This window comes from Pseudopodoces humilis, chromosome 6, assembly GCF_049639895.1.
Source record: "Pseudopodoces humilis isolate 2021_Gansu_Grassland_sample_001 chromosome 6, ASM4963989v1, whole genome shotgun sequence".
Taxonomy (NCBI): Eukaryota; Metazoa; Chordata; class Aves; order Passeriformes; family Paridae; genus Pseudopodoces; species Pseudopodoces humilis.
In genome coordinates, this window is record NC_142205.1 from 41280409 (window position 1) to 41300293 (window position 19885).

Consider the following 19885-nt stretch of genomic DNA (forward strand, 5'->3'; position numbering starts at 1 on the left):
TATAATGAGGTAACATGAAATGCCTGATGTCATTAAGAATGGGTCTATTGGGACAGAGATGAGGTTCTTTCTCTGCAAAGTAATGCTTTGTTCAAGGACTTATTTTACCTTAAGGCAGGACAAGCTCTGATTTGCAATGTCTGCTGTACAGGAATGTTGGGTGTGTTCATTTTATTGTGATATGAAATGAAAAGAAAGCTGTTGTGGAATGCAATTTAACATGTGTACTGAAGGGTTAAATCAGCATTCACTGTAGAAGTAATTTTCATTGTACATTCACAAATACACTTTCCAGTTGTAACAAATGGTCATTCCTTTAATGTTTGATTCCTTCAATTCCATTTAATGTTTGATGAACCTCCTGTGAACATACTGGGATAAGTAAACATTTTCTTTAGATCACCTACCCATTTCCAGTGGGGAAGTTCCTAGAGGGAACTTAAAGACTGGTTCATTCACTGACTCCAAACACTGTTGTTTAATTTGATTAAGCTCTTGTATGTGTTTTGAGTAAAATGAGTAATTTAAAAAAAAGTCTGCAGACATGGTGTCCTTTAATATATGGCTGGCCATATCATATGGAAGAGTGGACAAAAACTTCTGTTCAGAACAGCTGCACTTATGTTGACTGTTTATTCCTTGTCAGCTGCTGTCAGTCAATTAAGAACTAGAGCATTGTGTACAGAATATAAAAGAAAGGCTTCTGTAAGTCATAAATATAGCAGACACAGCTTTTCCCTGCTTGAATTTTAGGTGTGTCTATACATGCAGTGATTAACAGTCACATTAACTCTATTTGCAGTAAGATCTGAGCAAACAGATCAGATGTAGATTACATCTACATGTCCCCTGCCATCTGACTGCAGGAATCTCTTTTCGCACTGATTCATTTGGCCACTTTATTTGCTGTCAGTTCAACTACAATGTTATTCCTCCTTTTTGATGATAATTTCATATTGTAAGCAAAACTCAGGTTGTCCTGTTCTCCTGACTGAAGTAAAAGGTGTTCTACAATTCAGCCTTCAGGTATGTATACTGGACTTGCATAGTATCAAAGTTTCAGGGGAAGATCCTAAGCTGTGGTAGTATCCTATTCTGCTAAAATGCAGCTAAACTGTGGATCCAGGGTCTCTGTACAATAAATATAAACTCTAAAAAGACTAAAAATATATCATTAGAAATACTGAGAAAAGATATTCTCTTTCTTGCTCCCGGTATTTGATATATAAATCTTTATAAAGTTGCCCTTCTAGAAGGGAATTGCAGGTATAATACAACATTCACCAAAATAGGACAACCTAGAAAATTACATTTAACTTTATATTTACAGAATGAAGGTAAAGGGTTTATTTATAGCAGCATTTGAAAAAAGCACTTCTTATTTAGCTGTCAACTCATGCATTTGAATGTCCATGAAGGAATATTTTAGTGCAAAGTGATGTCACTACTATTTAAAACAGTCACTAAATACCCTATTGCTTTAATCACAAGGACAGTTCAAGCACAAAACAAAAAGGAAGCTCCCTTAAGAGCTTAGTGTTGAAACATAAAAGTGTAATTGTGGGTATATTCAGAAAGTCATCAAGCAATGAAATATTGGTGTGGTTTTAGAAGGGTCTCTGTAGAGTTCGACTTTAACTCTGTAGAGTTTCTACTCCTCAGTGGGAGATATATGAGGAGAAAATACTACATTTTTTGGAAAAGTCAGCAAATAGCCAATATAGAGTTTTGCCCTGCAAAAGGGTACAAGACTGCAATGACCTCTTAACAATGAGCTAGATTAAGCAGGGAATAAACCTTAAATGTCCTTAAATACTGTGATGAGTAGTTAATAAGGGAGAGTTGAAAGGAAGGCACTAAGACAGGGAGGACGGAGTTACTACCTGGGAAAATATTTTCTGTTTCCAAAACTTAACCTGCAGCAATCAGCAGCAGTCCCGTGAGACGTGAATAGCTGACCACCTGTCCTGCATGTCCCCTCACATGTTCCACACCTTGTAAGGATTCACTGCAGCTGCTAATTTGTTTAGGACAGTTCTGTGAATATAAAAATGGAAATGCTATCAGATATGAAGGTTATGATTTTTAGACATTGGGGGATTTGCCTGTTTTAGCACCTTGCTGCAAGCACATGACAAGATCTTGCTCCAAAGAAAGATTTTGTGAGATTGTGATGAGAAAAACTGGGCTTCAGTAAATTATTTTGGTACTTCATTTTTCCTATACACAGTCTACTTTCAGTCATTTTCAGCAGGTATTTTATCTGTATATACACACAAACACACTTTATACCCTTTAAAATGTGTATATAGAAGTTAATATTGCCCATGGTCTGAATTGGACTAAATGTTTTTATTAAGAATTTAAATTGCCCAAGACATAGCATTATATACGGGCTATAGCTTTTTGAAGTTGCAGGTATAGCCCTCCCATGTGGAGGTATAGCCCTTATGCATGAGACAGGAACAGACAGTTTTAAATGCATATCATAAATTTGGTTTGCAAATGTTATAATGGAAGTTACTCTGAAGTTCAGAAATCAAAATATTTAGCAGTCATTACTAGGATACAAAGGGTAGACTTTTTCTTATGGTATATATATATATAGTATATATGGTGTGGGGAGAGCTCACTCTAAATTTTGTTTTAAAGTCTCATTTAGAAGAGAGAAATATATAAAAAGGAGAGAGTGCTCACTAAAATTAAGATTTTGGAAGTAGTTATGGTTTAAATGTTACTCTGCCACACTTAATAGGAACCCAGACTCTGGGATAATAAACCTATAGTTTGTATACCTACAGTAATTTGAAAATTATTAAAAATGACGAATTATTTCAGGAAGTAACTCAAGATTACTGAGTTAATGACATTACTGGCATACTGATTTGACTTTGAAGTTTCTTGTCTTGGACATAGTCTATGCCATAACTTGTTCTATACTATTATCACAGGCTAAGTGTTTGCTTTTAAATGGTTTTTGTTCAACTCAGTGAATTTCAACTTCATCAGGTCCTGGTTTCAGAATAATCAGGCTGAGTCTTTGCCTACTGAGTCAAAATGCCTACTGAGTCAAAATGTGACCAAGTCATGAGATGTGTTACATTTGTTTGAGTCTTCTATCTGGAATCCTATTCACTACCACGTCCACAAATTCCGAGTGCAAGCAAATACAATTAAAAACACATTAGAAAGGTAGAAAAATGGCATCAGAATTTGATTTCCCTTGCAGGTATCTGATTGAATCTGCAAGCTTTCTGGATTCTGTGGTTTGCAGGGGTTATATGATTCATGGCTTGAGATCTCTGCAGTTGCCAAAGATGCTGGCAACACATCTTTGCTTGATCAAGAAGAGTTGTTTATACAATTCTTCTTTCCTTAATCAGCTGGAAGAATAAATCAGTGAATGAAAGTTCTTACCAAAAAGAATACAAGAATCACTGGGTCATTTTGTAAAAAAACCAAATATTTCCAGTAAAGGAGAGGCAGGTAATTAGGTAGTGCTTAATGAAATACTCATAAAGTAGCACATGCTGCTTCAATGAGACTTACCAGATGCACTGAAAAAATGAATAACCTGCACCTGCATCCAAGATACTTGTGTCTGTGTATATATTTCTTAGGAATGGAAACCTCTAAATTATCATGATGGTGTGTATTGATAATAAGATCTCACATACAATACAGTGCTGAGCATCAGTTTTCTTCTTTTTGCCTTTAAAATGAATTCCTGTGATTTATTACAGATACATGCAATCACAGAAAAAAATCACAGTGTATTTTATGTATATATAAACACAACTATTTATGTACACATACATGATTATAGATATTTATGATAAGTGACCAATCACTAAAGTTTTTTGAAAATAGCTTCCAGAGATTATTCCTGTTGATGGCATCATCTGAGAATTAATGATCTTAGCTCTAATTGTGTCAGCTCTGTCTTCACAGAGTGTCTCTTACACCTATGCTGTCTATTTCAAAAGGTGTCAGTGTGCATAGACTTCAAGCAAAAAGCTGCAATTTGCCAGAGGAATGCTGATGATTAGTGACATCCTGTGCTATTTCCATGCTTCCTTGGGAGCATCTTGCAGTTGTTTCCAGCCCAATTAGAATTCCAGGCCTTCTCTGTGAACTGCACAGAAACTCTGTTTAGGGGAATATTTAAACATTTTCAAAAAACATTTTATCTCACGTTTAGCCTGAGGAAATGTTATGATGTTAGTTAAGCTATGTTATCCAATGCTACAGACTATCCAATGCTAGCATCCAATGCTAAAGACTTTTGCATGTCTTTATTCTTTTATTCTCACCTGTGACAGCAAAACGGGAAAGGCACAAATGTGTTCATTTTCCCTTGTGATCTCTGGAATCTTTCTCCTGTTGGTGATTATGGAGAGTAGAGTTTACATATTATTCAGAAAGCAATCCTCAAAATGCAGTTACCAAAATATGGATGTAGAGCTTGGAAAGACATCTCTGGCTTTAAGATGTAAATTGGTGCGAGGGCATGCATGGATACTCATCAGCAAGCGAGGTTCTCAGTGAAATGAAAGAAAAACCCTGCACACACACGAGGAGAGCCTAAACAAGCTTTTGATAAGAGGCTGCAGCACACTCTAGGAACAGAGAATTTAGGGAGCCTGTGGAAGGCAGAGAGCTGAAGGCCCAGGAAAGAGGGGTGCTGTCCTCCTGCAGTTTGGTTCTCATTTGCAGAAGCATTAAATTGAGGAGGGCTGGTATCCCTCTATCTGTGTGTCATTTGACTGGCAGAGGCTGCATCCCTGAAGCGAGGCCAGCTGAAAGAGAGGGCTGTTTAATTCAGTGTTGCTGGAGCTTATTTCACCAAACTTATGGCTCAGAGCCCCAGGGTGATGTGCCTCCCATGCAGCCATCCTTGCTGCTGTGATAGTAACTTCATCTAAAAAGTGCTGCAATGGATGGGAGCTGTGGCAGCCTTCCTGACTTCCTTCTCTGCCATGTGCAATAAACATCCTTGCCTTATTCCTGGTTTTGGCAGCCTAAATAGATTATCTGCCTCTGTGGCTTCTTTCTTTTTTTTTCTTCTTTTTTTTTTTTTTTTTTTTTTTTTTTTTTGTTGTTGTTGTTGTTGTTGTTTTGTTTTGTTTTGTTTTTTCTCTGTTCTTTTGCTTAAGGCATAAGAAGATGATCCTGGAACCTGATTTCTCCAGTGTTTGCACACAGGCCCAGCTACAGATCATCTCACTTCCTTCTGCCTTGCAACTTGAACAAGAAGGACTAACACTTTCTTAGCAGTGCTCATGAATGTTGCACAGAGAAAGTGTCTTCATAAAATGAGAGACTTTGACAAGTGCTTTTTCTTTTGTACTGCATAGATGCAAGCAAGTAAAAGTGTGTGCTTTTTCAGCTAGGTCAGGATTCCTGGAGGCTTTTCACACCTATTACTGGCGTGTACTTATGGGAGAAAACAAAGAGCCATTGTTTTGCGGAGAAATTTGTGTCCTCAGGGCAAACTGGAAGGAGTTGGATATCTGCTTTCTCTCATAGCTTCTAATGATGCTTCTAGGAGGGTTACCTGTGATTGTAAATGAAGAAAACAGGCTCTTTATTGTGCATGTTACAAGAATGTGCATGTACTATAAGTTTCAAAAGCATATCTTTAAATCTAAGCAGGACTTGGAGTGTTCCTATATAATAATTAAAAAAACTCCAACAAACTCTGAGTATATTTCATTAAAAGAAATATGTTATTTCTTTCAAATAACTGATCCTACTTCGGTTTCAGGGGAGACTAGGTTCCTTTGAGGTTTTTATAGAGTCCCTTCTAGTTTGATTAAACTACACTGATGTTTATTAGCTTCTCTGAACTGTGCCAACTGACGAATGGGTCATAACTCAGAAACTGCTTGACAATATTTTCTTCAAGACAAGAAAAGGAAAAAAAGTGGGGATTTCTTTTGTGGGGAGGTAATTATTTTAGACATAGTATTCAGTACTTGTAAGTGTCCTGTCATGCCAAGTACTTGACTCACTTGTTTTTGTTTTTCCAGTCTTAGTGCTTGCATTATTAAACATTAAATTCCTTACTCCTGGCGGCATTATGTTACTATTTTTTGCCTCTCCTTTAACTGGAAGAGGGTAGTGTTAGTACCTTGAGACTCTTATCCTGAGAAACAAGAACAAAATAAAGGGTTTTCTTTGATCGTAATAGTGCTTAAGAGCTGATCTTGTGTAGATTGTAGATCAGTGCTGTTATGTGCTGAATTTTTTAGCCTTGGAGCAGGTACAGTGCAAGGGAAGAACAGACAGATGCTGGCAAACAGGAAAGGTTACAACATCCAGTCTCATACCCAATTTTATACCTGGTATCTGTCTACCACATTTCTGGGCTCTTCAGGTAAACCCGTAATGAGTATCTAAAAAAATTGGTTGTATTCATTCTCTCACAGAACTCGTGAGATCAAGGAATTGCCTTTGTGCTTATTTTACAGATTTGATAAGGCTGTGATACAAACCCGTATGCTGTGAAATTCCTGGTGCCAGAGTGAATCTAAAACTGTATTTGTGTCAGCAGCTGCTGTGCTTTCAGCTGTGATGACTTTGCTATTGCAGGTCTATGCTTCTTTTTCAGAAGTTTGCCTCTTGTTTATTATTTAGCCACATACACAGTCATGCTGGCATAGCAAGGAGATATTACTTTCAGATGCCTTACATTATGAAGGTTGGGCCTAAATACTGTGCTCAGGATAACGCAAGAAATGTGTGTCAGAACAAGAAATTAATCACAAGTCTTCAAGTTAGGCTACATACTAAATCATACTTTAGGCTTGAACTTCAACTTGATAATTTTAAATTTGTTTGTTGAAATTTTTGTTCAGATCTGCTGCTTCAGTGAGGGTTGACTTCTTATTCCACTTACAACAGTGTCCTACTCTTTTCCCTTTGAAAAAGAGGCTAGATGGAGTAGTTTTGATTCCTCAATAGGGCACAACTAACATTGTAAACACCATAAGACACATTTTAGTCCCTAAATCTTTTCTGGGGCACTGTTATGTGGGATGTTCTGGACTAGATAGTCTTGTGACATTAGTCTGTATAATTTCCATCCTTTTTTCCAAGCCCATGTCTTTAACTGTTGCCTAAATTTTGCCTATTGTCCTGTCCTGTATGTTTCTAAACAATTTAGGGGATTTCCGTGTGGTATTTGTTTTGATAGAGCTAAGTGCATGTACAGAAATACAGTGTAAACAAACGAAGAATTTTCTGTTTGATCCGACACTAATTGTCATTCTTGGCTGTTGTGCAGGCCAGCAGAAGTTCAATATTTTCTGCTCTGATTTTCATCCTGAATCATTTTAACTAGCAGTAAATATGCAACTGTTTGTCTCTGTCTTGGTTCTAAGCATATTTATGCTTATTAAAGTAATTTGAAATTGTTTCCAGAAGCAAACCACAGTTGTTGTTTTTAAACTAGAGGAATCACATAGAGAACTTGATGTATTTGTCAACTCTATCTTGACAGAAATTATTCATGTTCAGGAGAAAAATAAGAAAGGTGATCTCAAACCTAAAACATTGGTATGAGTTGAGAATGTGTTGCTATGACAGAAAAAGTGTTTACTGTCAATTAGTATTTATTATAGCAGAGCTTGGAGAACATCACTTCCCAGAAAATGGTTTCCATCAAGGAAGATATTTTGGATAGCTGCAGCATTTGGACAGCAGAAGTGGTCTTGGCTTGTACCTCCCCTGTCAGATAAATAAATCTATGTTAATCAAAGGTTGATTATTTTTTAGCTGACCTGTTAGAGAAGACATGAGAGATTTCTGTTGAGTAAATTAAGTGATGCCATCTACAGGATAAATGTCCAGTTTACAGATGGCTGCTTCATTATCAGATCATTATCTCCATCAATGTTGAGCGGTAAAACAGCTAGAGATTATCAGTGGTCCTCCTGGGAGGCTTTCCCACCCCCATTCTGCTGTGCAATGGCATCTCTCCCTGACACCCACTGAATGCTGATATCATAGCTCTGCACAGAGAGTGCCTTGAGAACACCAGAGAATGTCAGGTGTGCAGGTGGGGTGAGGCACCCGAGTAGGACTGCCTAGAGAGATACACATTGAATTGCAACAGGAGTGATAGACTTTACTATAAAGTGACTGAAAGCTTCAGGTAAGAAGCATTTCAGCATTTCTGAGTTGCTGCTATGGTGTTACTTTTCAGAGTTATGCTGAAGTTCCACACTTGCTTGCTCTAAAAGGTGTGTACCATCAATGAAGTCAAGTTTCTATTTCTTGCTTTAATTTCAAGTAATTTCTGCTTTCTGCTCTGAGAGTAAAACCTTATTGCATGTATAAACTCTGCCTATAGATGTCAAACTTTGAGAAAGTCAAGTGAAATTATAAATTGTATAGAATTCCAACATATAGTTTTAGTCACTGGAAGGAGTACCACTTATGCTGCCCTGGATGTTCTTTCCAAAAGATTTAAATTATAAAATAATTAGTATCCACTAGCAAGTAAAAACAGTGTAAAGTATAATTAGAAGTACCATTTATCTTGAACAGTTTATCGAATTGAGATTTCATAAAGGTTATTATGTCACAAATTCAATATACAGCATTTATAGCTTTATGATATCAATTGTCTTTAATCTTTGGTACATTTTAACTGTCACATAAATTGACTAACATTAAAGATTATTGGAAAAATCATTCTTAATCCTGAGGTAATAATGACTTCATTTTAAAACATTCAAAGTTGTATAATGTTGCTGTTTCAATTACTTTTTCTTTCTGTTTTGGGTCGCTGTGAGAATGACTAGAAAGTGATGGCAACTTTGTGTTACCATTAAGTGCAATGATTTCACCATATCCTCACAACATTTTGACTCAAGGAAATGCTTATTGAATCCAGAATACCATAAACTGATGGATTACTTGCTACATATATATTGTTTAGTGTGCATGTTATAAGTTGTAATTATGGGAATAGATTCTAGATCAATACATTTTCTTTAGAATCCACCTGTTTCTCTGGCAACAAAAATCCCAGCAGAAGTAAGACACTGAAGTAAATTCTTCAGCTGTAAACAAAATAGATTTTTTTTTTGTTTGTTTAATTCAGTTATTAGTTCTACCACTGATTTTGTTTTTCACATTAGTAAAACTCTGCACCTGCAAACCAGGAAATGTGGCTGTTACAACATTGTGGAGAAAAACAGGAAGAAAAGTTATGGAATGTTTATTTCTTTGACCATCTGAATTACAGAGTCACAGCACTGGTCCAAACCTTGCTAAGAAGCATATTTTGCTAAGAGCAACTATTTAAATTATAGACCAGAATCTGTTGATTTATTATCATAATGTAATAGATGGATCAACATGTTACTATTTTTAATGCAGGCAATGGAGCAAAGAAATGTTTTAATATTTTGAAAACCACATTCACCCAGAATGGGAAACAACTGTTTCACCAACTCTATTGGAAATGAGTAGCAAGATGAAAATATTGTAAAATTAACAGTAGCAGAACACTTAATCTATGTTTTGTAATATTTTTGCAAGACTTCCAGTTAAAAAGCAGTACAAATCCTTCTAGTGGCTGTATTTCTTGAAGATGTAGAGAGAGAAAACCTTGAAGCAAAAAATAGGAAGGCCATGGTGGTTACTCCCATTTTCTGCTCTTTCAACCACATATTTAGCTGAAACCAAAACTGCATATTTAGTAGAGTTTAGAGGACAGAAAATAAAATATTATTATTGGTATGGGATACAGCTACCACAGGAATAGATATTTTTGAAAACTTCCTCTGAGTGAGTAGTGTTGCAAGAATTATTTTACTAAATCTTCTTTTCCAGCATAAATATTACATTTCTTATCAATTTCCCTGATCATTTTGAAAAGGTAAATGACTACCTACCATTGATGGAAAAAATTACAATATAATCACACTTCACATTACAGTACAGAGAGTGCCATTTTGACACTAAGTGGTATGAAGATTTTTAAATATAAATATCTGTATAAACACGTATTCTTGTCCTTTCCATCCCCTAAATCGGCAGCAGGTTCAAATTTTTCTTCCTTTCATGATCCAGATGAATTGCTCTGGTGCAGTGCTGTGGAGATAATGTCTGCATACAGAAAAGTCTAAAGCCTAAACTTCAGAAGCAGGTTCCTACTTAGGCTTACATTCCTGCCTTTCTTTATTTTTTTGAATATATAAATCAATACATAATTTTTAAACAGATTGTAGAGTGAACAAAAACAGATGCCTCACTTTGCTTGAGTTGTCTAAGCACTTCTGTCCACTGAGTTTGCATTGTGGAAAAGTACTTTTTCAGGACTCAATTTCAACATTTAAATACTTTTTATTTCATTTGGAACATTTTTTTCTTTTCATTAGGGAGAAATAATTTTAGTTATGCCAGATGTTATTACTCTGTTCATTATTGTTTAACCAGAAACATAATTCTTACTACTGTATTAAACACAACTGATGGGGTTTTTTAGCTATAGATGAGAGCAAGAATATTTGCTGTCTTTGTACTGTGGTGTGTTAATATTTTGCATTGAAGGAGAAGAAGACAAAGATTATGGCTAAGTTTCTGAGGAAAGGCAGAATGTGAAATGTTTCATATTTCTAGAGGGCTTTGGGAAATGCCATTAAATGGGGCCTTATTTTAAAATCACCCTTTGTTCTATTTCTAAAGTCCCATCTGTCACCCAGTGAACATCTTCAAAGGACAGGTGTAATGGCATGCTGGCTGTAAGGCTGGAAGTGTAAGAAGTAGGCAAACTGCAGTGGGAGTTTGTTTACAATTACTGCTAAAGAATAATTAGGTACTTTTTGACTCTTGTCATTTGTCTTATTAGATAAACTGTACTTTGGAAACAAGCTATCCACTTATAAACTTTCCCAGCTATGTAACTTGGTAAAGCACAGCACTTTGTCAAAGCAGATCCATTAAGCCTCTGACTGGTGCTCTTCTCTTGGGTTTGATTGCAGCACCACACAGAAGCCCCCAGCCCATCACTGCTACCCCCATCAGCCTTGCCCTTGGATGTATTAAACAACGCCGTTGCTGGATTTAGCACTGTGGAAGACCTTATCCGCTATCTTGAACCAGATCGGTGGCAACTGGATTTGGAAGATTTGTACAGGCCAACATGGCAACTTCTTGGGAAAGCATACATTCATGGGAGGAAGTCAAGAGGTAATTTACTCTTCTGTCTGACCTTGTAGCTTTCTACAGGTATGATTTCTTGACAAAGAATTTAGAATGTTCTTCACCTTGATTTTTGGTTCCAAGAAAGGAATACAAAGAGAGAGCAGATACCATGGTTGTTAGCTGTCTCACCATTGCAGTATTTGAAAAAGGACAATAGCTAAACTCCAAATGTAAAGGAATTTAGCAGGATAGGTCAGCAAATGGGAATAAAAAAAAAACAAAAAAAAACCAGCAGCAAACACAGTAGTTAGTTTCCTGTAGGGAATCTGGGAGATCTTTATTTCCCTAAAGCAGGACATCTTGATGGGGTAATATTTTAAATTTGTGGGTTTATTTTATTATGGAGGGCAAAAGCTTTATTTTTGAGGTAGGTAATGTCTTACTCTACATGAAATGAATTGAGAGCAATTACCCGAACGTTTCTGTTTGATGACAGCTTAGGAAATACCATGTGTACATGGCTGGGTTATCATGCAGTTGTCAACTTCATCAGAAGTTAAGTAGATTGTGTTTTCAAAATTTGTAGATCTATTGAATAGCAACTCATTTTCTTCCTTCTACATCTGACACTCATGAATTTCCTGCCACATCCCATTCAGATGCTACCCACTGTTTCATGTTTATGGATAACACGTGGATGGATAGTGTGAAGGCAATACCGCCTTCCTTGCCCACCATACAGCATGGAAAGGAAACCATATGAGCATAACTGAACAGACTTCCCCGTTGGTGAATGTAAACTAAAAGGTTATCATCTGATCAGCAAGAAAAGGGAGGAAGTAGAGCCTTTCATTGCTCAAATTTAAGGGTTTGACAGTTAATTCTTAGATCAGAGCCCAGAAATCAACCTTTGTACCCTATCACATTGCTGTAGCTGTGCATAGAGAAGCTAAATTGTAAGCCAAAGAGGAGGAAATATCTTTAAAAGCTCTCAAACAGTCATTTAACACTTCCTTAATTAAAGAGATTTAGTATTTGCCAAATGCATGCCATAAGCACACTGTAAGTGGGAGAAAAACAAAATGCAGGTGTTGGATAACATCAACATAGACAAAAGAAATTCCCTGCAAGACTCATCTTAGAAAGAAACTATCAGAGTAAATCTTTTAAAGACTTCTAATTAGATGCTGAAATAGATTTTTTTCACTGAATAAACATATCATGGTATTGCTACATTTGACTTAGAGACTACCCTCAGACTGTATTACTGAGTCTGTAATATAATAGCCTGAGGTGGAAAATATGTCCAGTTGAAATAACATACAACTATTAAATAGGAAGGAAAAGCAAAACCATTTTCATCCTTTTTCTTTTTTTTTCCCATGTTACTCTCTCAAGCAGCATGCTTGCTGTCTTTTGAAACCTTTTTAAGAAATGTTTGTCAGAAGTGCCTATCCTAAAATTTTTGGTTTTGTTCAAACTTTTTGATTCATGATTAGATCAGTTTCATTTTTGCAGTGTTTCAGTGTAAAAGCTAAATTACTGTCCTGTTTTCATAAACAAGTTACTAAAACTGTATCTCACTTTATGCAGATAAATGTCCTGTACTCCTACGTCATAATTTGTATAAAAAGACTATATTTAGACAACCTAAATTCCAGAGAACTTCTGTCTCTGATGTTTTCTCTGGATGAAATGTTTCCAAAAACTTCTAGTCAGGAAAGGAGAAACACCAAGTTCAGAAGCTTTGATGTCTAAATATAGTCCTAAATTCCTTTATACTATTAAACATGCTGAAAAATAAAATTTATTTTGCTGTGCAAAGAAAATTATCCCATCCCTTCCCACTGAAATCTATGTTATAATCATTAGATCATATTCTGAAATCTCCTTAAGGAGGAAAAAACATATTCTAAATGATAGAAAAAAAATCAAAGCATAGTCCTTAGCAGTTGTGGGTTTTGTACAGTTATGTGACTTTTTTTTTTTATACCCCACTTCTTGCCTGAGACTTTGTTACAGCTCCTATTGCAGAAGCCAGTAAGAAACTTACATTCCCAGGAACATCTCCAAAATGCTTAGAAATGAAAACCGTTCTGCTGCTATCTGTGCTCACACACAAGTGCCCCAACCAGAATTTAATTTGTTTCATTGACTTTGAGAGCGGTATTCAGCTGGAAAAATGTTCTGGGGAGGAAGTTTCCCTGTGGTACTCTATACACATCCGGAAGATGCCAGAAAATTGCATTGCCCGTTGCATAACACAATTAATTTCAGGCTGCTGTGACCATGGATTAGTTCAGTTGTGTGTGCCAGTGTCTTGAAATACACTTCACTGTAGGCCTACCTGCGTCTACATTTTTTCTCCTTCACTTATTTTTATTTTAGTGTTTCCCATTTATGTGCTACTGCAGAGCCTTTCAGTCCTCTGGAGCTAGTGCTAGACAAAAGAACCTTGACTGTTGTGTCAAACATGATACATGAGTGGAAGCCAAGTTGAAGGAGTGTTTAAATGTTCACATTGTAACAGGTACTGTAACTCAGTGCACTTGGGAAATCCACATAACCTTTTATTGTGGTTAAGTAAACACTTTTAAGGGAATATATACATTCTCTCATCTAGCTTCATGCCCACAGTGTGTTAAAATAAATTTTGAACAGACAGCTACTCTTTGAAAAAATAACAGCTTCATTCACACACTTCAAAGAAGTGATTATATAAGCACTAGATAAATTTGCCACAGACCTTTTAATGAAATTGAATTACATAAGGTAGGGCAAGGGTTCATTGTGAGGTATCATAGCAATATACCTAAGTACATTTTAAAGCATGGAAATCAAACATGACATTTGTTCATCTCTCCTGAAGCCTGCTGTAAAAGTATAGCACACTGAAAGGTATCTCTTAAGAGCTGACTGTGTGTTCTCCAACAGAACCCTTTTAAAATTAATGTCTGCAGGTCTGGGGGGTTGAGATCAAATTAATTCCTTTTTTGTGACAAAATGTGTAACATGCTGCTTATTTTAGTGCACTGCCCTTTTCTCTATAACTACACCTAGCTGTAGGTATGGAAATTGATGCATTCTTCTGCTGCTGCCTGAAGGCAGGAGGCAATGGAGAAGGACATCACCATACAAGAATCTCTCCCACTGTTCCGTGGGCCTGCTGGAAGAGTGTGTCAGTGCCCAGTTTCCACCTTCAATATCTCATGCTGAAGGGCTGAGCAGCACACAAGCTTAGCTCCTTCGAATTTGCTGGAACAAGTATATCAGTCTCTGCAGAAACAATCTTCCAGCAGAAAGTATTAGCAGAACTAGCACTTCTCACAGTGTGCTTCAGGCATTTTATCCTCATTCAGACAGCTCACTTATTATATGTTTGAAAACGTAACAGAAGGAAGAAGTACTCCATTCCTGTCCACAGTCCTTGATTAATGGAGGTAGACACATCCACCTTTTAAGTGACTCAGCCTAGAGCTATTAGCTGATCAGAAGAGCTTAAATAATTTCTGATTTCTCACAGTGAATCTCTCCCCTGGAAGTTTTGTCTCTCTTTTCCTCTGCTCCCTTCTCAGCTTTCTCCAAGGAATGCTCTTGCAATGTGGGAGGCAGGCTGGTGTCCTATCAGTAACTTTATTGGAGTTATTACACACTCCTCCCTCTTAAAATTCAGTTTGTTTATTTAGGAGCCTGTGTTAAGCCGATAGGGATGGAATGAAGTGCCCCAGCTTGGCATTCGCTGTGAGTGCAAGCAAAGAAAAGGCTTCAGTGTGTTTAACTGACCTTTCACAACAATAAATCCTTACTTATGGATGCCAGTATACAGATATGGCCTGCAAAAGAAATGTTTGAAGGAACATGGATTGAAATTCCTTCCCAAAGATCTGCTCCTGGGAGAGTACAAGTGAGCATTTCCGCTAAAGAAATAGGCTTCTAAATTTTTTTATGTCTTATGTGTTTAAATCGAATTAAGGGGCATTATCTTGCCTTAATAGGCTGAAGTTCTGGATGACCTTTCCAGGCTTTTTACATAGTAGAGAGGAAAAAAAAGGTATTTCTCTAGAGGGCGATTCAGATCATAAACTTATTTTAGCTATATTGTATATCTTTTTATTTATGAATGGATAACAATAAAGTATTTTTTTAAGCAATATAAGTGCACTGGGATTTTTTTCCCCCATATTTTTTTCTTGATTTAGCTTAAAACCAATTGGTTAAAAGTTTTTTCCACTTTATTCAGGGCCTCTGTTTCGCTCATCCCAACAGCCACGTTATCAGCCACGTTATTCTTTTTCTCTTTATCTTTTTGTTTCTTACTAGAGAGAGTAATATCCCTGTGAATTAGACATCACGTCTGTTCCTTAATGGTAGGTGTGGAGAAAAACAGTTCAGACAAAAGATCCTAGATCATGATCATTATAGTCTGACTTTTCTGGAGTAAATGTAATTTACGTTGCTTCTCACTCTTTTTTCCCAGTCTTAATAGGTTTTTTTTCCCCAGTTTTAACTGCTTCTTTCAAAGCTTATTAGCTCTTGACTATGCAGCTAAGATGAACATAAAGGAGCTTTTCGTCTTTCAGATATCTTCATGAACTTGCTGTTCAACCATTAGCATAGTGAAAGAATAGTACAATACAGCGGAACCAGTTTATAGGGAAACTGGCGCCAAATATTAGTATCTTCAACTTGCACTTCAAGTTAGTTGCTTACAAGGAGGAACTTTTATTTAAGACACATCAGGAGAAAAGGAAACCTAGAGAAACAACAGAAATTCGTATATATGCTGCTATGAAGAAGGAGGAGAAAATAGTTATATAGATATACAGTCTTGTGCACTTATTTATTCTGTGCAGAATTCCCTGATGATGACAACTTCTTGAAGTCCATAAAAATGACCTCTACTTAGATATGAATAGTTGCAATCTTTTTTATAATTACAATGTCCTAGCAAAGAAGCAATAGTTGAAATTTTAACAAGGAAGAAGTTTGAATGCTTTATTGCAAGTGAATTAAAAATGTCTTTGAAATTTTGTAGGAGTCTTAATTGCTCTGTGCATGTTTCTCCAATCCAAAATGACTGTAGAATAGCAACACTGGAGGTCAGAGTATTACTGTGAACAAAGTGACTTGCATCAGGGTTGATTTGATAAAACATGTACGGGAACAGAGTAGCCAAATCTTGCTTTAATTGGAATCAACTTTGCCAGAGTTACGAAATAGTTGGTGAATATCACTATGCAGGGATCACTCCATTTAAGTTTCATGGTATTCATGGAACAGCAGTATTATACTTTTGTGCTGCTCCTGCACAAAAGTGAACCTTCCCCCATGGGTTCTGCACGGCTGAAGTTGATTTGCCACAAATGAACTCGGATTGCAAATCAGGAAGGCGCCGTTCTCTCCGTCTCTTTGCAGTGGTGGATCTGAACCTCCTGAAGGAGGAGGCGCGGCTCTACAGTTGCACCCCGCGCAATTTCTCGGTGTCGCTGAGGGAGGAGCTGAAAAGGACGGACACCATCTTCTGGCCACTGTGTCTGCTGGTGAAACGTTGTGGTGGAAACTGTGCCTGTTGTCAGCAGAGCTGCAATGAGTGCCAATGTGTGCCAACAAAAGTCACCAAAAAATACCACGAGGTATGCACTGGCTTTACATTTGCATGTTTGGAAATACTGAAAGCCAATTAAGGTGTTTATTTTATAATAAAATGAATACACCAATATTAATATTTTATGTATTGCACTTTTATTTAGCATTTTAATTAGGTATTGCATTTAAAAAAGTTCCTTGTTAATATACTTTCCTGTGCAACTATTAATTAGTTTCTGAGATACTGACTGGTCCGGTTCAGACACATCACAACCATACCTTTTGTTCTTCTTTCTCTTGTGGTAGATATCAACGTTATGAAGAAAAAAAATGTTTGTTCATTTCCATTGCTGTAAATTGATAGCTAAAATTATTTATTATAGAATTATCTAATTGGGTTAACTCTACTGTTTGCTCTTAAATAAAATTAAGTGGAAATCTGAAACTGCAAGACTCTTCTTTGGTAAAACAACATGATTTAATCATGTTCAACATGATTTAATCAATTTTGTAAATGGCTTGAGGTAAAAGCAAAAATAGTAACGGGTGGGTGGAATTAATGAAGAAATTCAGTTTTAATATGCTTCCTGTAATGCAGTGGGTTTCCAGTGCAATTTACCTCGTAGTGTAGGTACGTGATAAAACACTTGCTGGTTTCTTGATGCTTGGCTCTTTCTCCTTCAGGTTCTTCAGCTGAAGCCAAGGATTGGTGTCCGAGGATTGCATAAATCATTGACAGATGTACCCTTGGAACACCACGAGGAGTGTGACTGTGTGTGCAGAGGGAATACTGAAGGATAAACATGATTTATTTGTGCTGTTTTCTTTCAAAGCACATTCAATCAATGGCTGATTCTATTATGGGGCTTGTGCATTATCTCCTTCTGTAATCTCAGTTGTTTGCTTTGGGGATCTTCCATCTTGAAGATTTACAGTGAGCTCTAAAAAGAGGAGAAGCCAAACTGGGATTATATGTTGTGTGACAGCTCTGTTTGGAGGCCCAGTGAAAGGATGGGAGAAAGGCATCAATGAGGGATTTAAAATATATGTATTGTTGTTGTTCCCCACAATTTTCTTGGCAATACATGGATTTATAATTTAGGAGTAAATAATAGATTTAGAAGGCTGACATCATGGAGACTTGATCCTGCTGGCTGTCTCATTTCTACAGCTCAAGTACATCTGGCCTCTGGTTGAAAACACCTGAAATCTTTCTGTGTTCAACTACTCCTACGTACTCTAAATCAAAGCGTTCTCTGTTGTATAAACTTGGGTTAAAACAGACTCTTTTTCTGAATTAAATTTAATTTGTCTAATGCTGGTAGGAAGGACTGGATTTTTCCATATGCTCTAGTAAAGCTCCTGCCTTTTAGAAGGAAGACTGGACAATAAAGTGAGCTAAAGAAGCAAACATTGAAAAGAACAGCGCCTTTATTCTTACTACTATGGCTGATGATTTTTTTGTGTGTTTGTTATTTTTATCGTGTACATTTTTATACTCTCCTTTTGACGATATAACTATTTGCTTTTCTAAACTTGTTAAATATATCTATTTTTACCAAAGGTATTTAATATTCTTTTTTTTTTTTATTACAACCTAGATCAACTATTTTTTAGTTTTGTGAGACTTTAAAGCCAGGTACAGTTGGAGGAACAGAGGTTACAGTGGGAAAGAAGTGTGATCTCTTTGCAGTTTGTTTCTACAAAGTGAAAAGTACAGTTTTTTAACTGGATGCACAGTAATAGTAGACAGAGATGTGTGGATGAAACTCTAAGCTTGCTAGCTCCATGAGACTAAAAATATGAGAGACAGAGGTTACTATAATCAGTTTCAGAAGCTGACTTTAAAAATTCCCTTTCTCCATACTGGCCTTTGTTCAGGTAGAAAAGAAATGAGCATAGATAGATAGATGCATTCTGGCTTGTTAAACTCTTTAATTTCTTTAAAGGAGAATGACCTACAGTGTAAGAAAAGAAACCAGTGGCTTGCAGCCATCATGATGCATCATGGTCATGGGAAGGCAGCCTTGTCAATGGTGAAGTGTATGGTTTTCCACGGACAGAAATAGCTGTTTAAGTACTGTTCACTCACAGGAACGTAACACTCTGCAGTGCAGTTTGATGAACTCTATGGTATCGTTCTTCTGTATGTTATATTCTTTAACCAATACACTTATCCCACCCTATGCAAATTGAAACGGAAACAGTAAAGTATTTTGCTTGTAAAATGCTTTAACATTATGCCTAGTTTATTTTTTTTTGACTATTGGTTTTTCAGATTGTAATGAATCACAAAATAAAGTAATAATGCTAATTTTTGGAGAATAAATGTTTCAGTGTGGTTGCATATTTGTACTTGTCAATATACAATTTAATGGGAAAAGTTAGGATGGTGATTTTCTCCTTACCATTTTGAAAGTCAGCTCTGAAAACAGAAGTCTTCTGTTGCCAAGACTTCCACTTGCTTTATTGATTCTGCATTACTGTAAATCTGCAAGAAGAAAAAGGAAAGGAATTAATGTGATGCTATTTGTATAAGTATTGAAAATGTTAAAAATTGTGTGGATATGAAGCCATCAGACTGAAATAACATCATATATTATTGTTTCCATAGTGAAAACAGATTCTGATGAAAATTTGGGGTTTTTGCAAGTTGGTATGACTTTCTGATACCAGTTCTGGAAAACACTCAGGTGGCTTCTTATTTTGTCCCCACCCTCAAAATCCTACTCAGTAAGAAAAAAATCTGGTAATTATATATAATTGTCCAGTCTGAATATTTGTTAACCTTGTATCAGAATACAGAATTATGATCACACAAGAGACCTGGTTTACTTGAGTTTTGACCAGAAGTGTTTTGAAGGGATGTCGGGGATGTTTTGCATTAATGTTATCCCTTTTTTTTTTAATTTTAAGAGGTTTTGAACAGCAAGTCAAGCTAAACAGAGAAATCATGGCTTCTGGCATCATAGTTCAGCAGAAGAATGAAAAAAAACTATAGTACATTACAGAATATTCTGCTGTAGGAAAAGCAGGAGGTCTCAACCTCTCTGTAGACTTGCTAGGAGAAGAAGGCTGGTCATGAATTTTGGAGTAGGTATTTGGTGGTAGCAGAGGAATTGGAAGTTTCTGGAACCAT

The 19885-nt window shown here is 36.5% G+C and overlaps 1 protein-coding gene across 1 annotated transcript in view; it reads left to right on the forward strand.

Moving 5' to 3' along the window:
* Positions 1–19075, forward strand: part of PDGFC (platelet derived growth factor C) — a 121775-nt gene extending 102700 nt beyond the window's left edge. Inside the window, exons 4-6 of the mRNA XM_005517579.3 lie at positions 10998–11205; positions 16576–16793; positions 17431–19075. Of these exons, the coding sequence (XP_005517636.1) occupies positions 10998–11205; positions 16576–16793; positions 17431–17547 (543 nt within the window). The 3' untranslated portion in view covers positions 17548–19075. The remainder of the gene's footprint in view (positions 1–10997; positions 11206–16575; positions 16794–17430) is intronic.
* Positions 19076–19885: the final 810 nt, after the last annotated feature.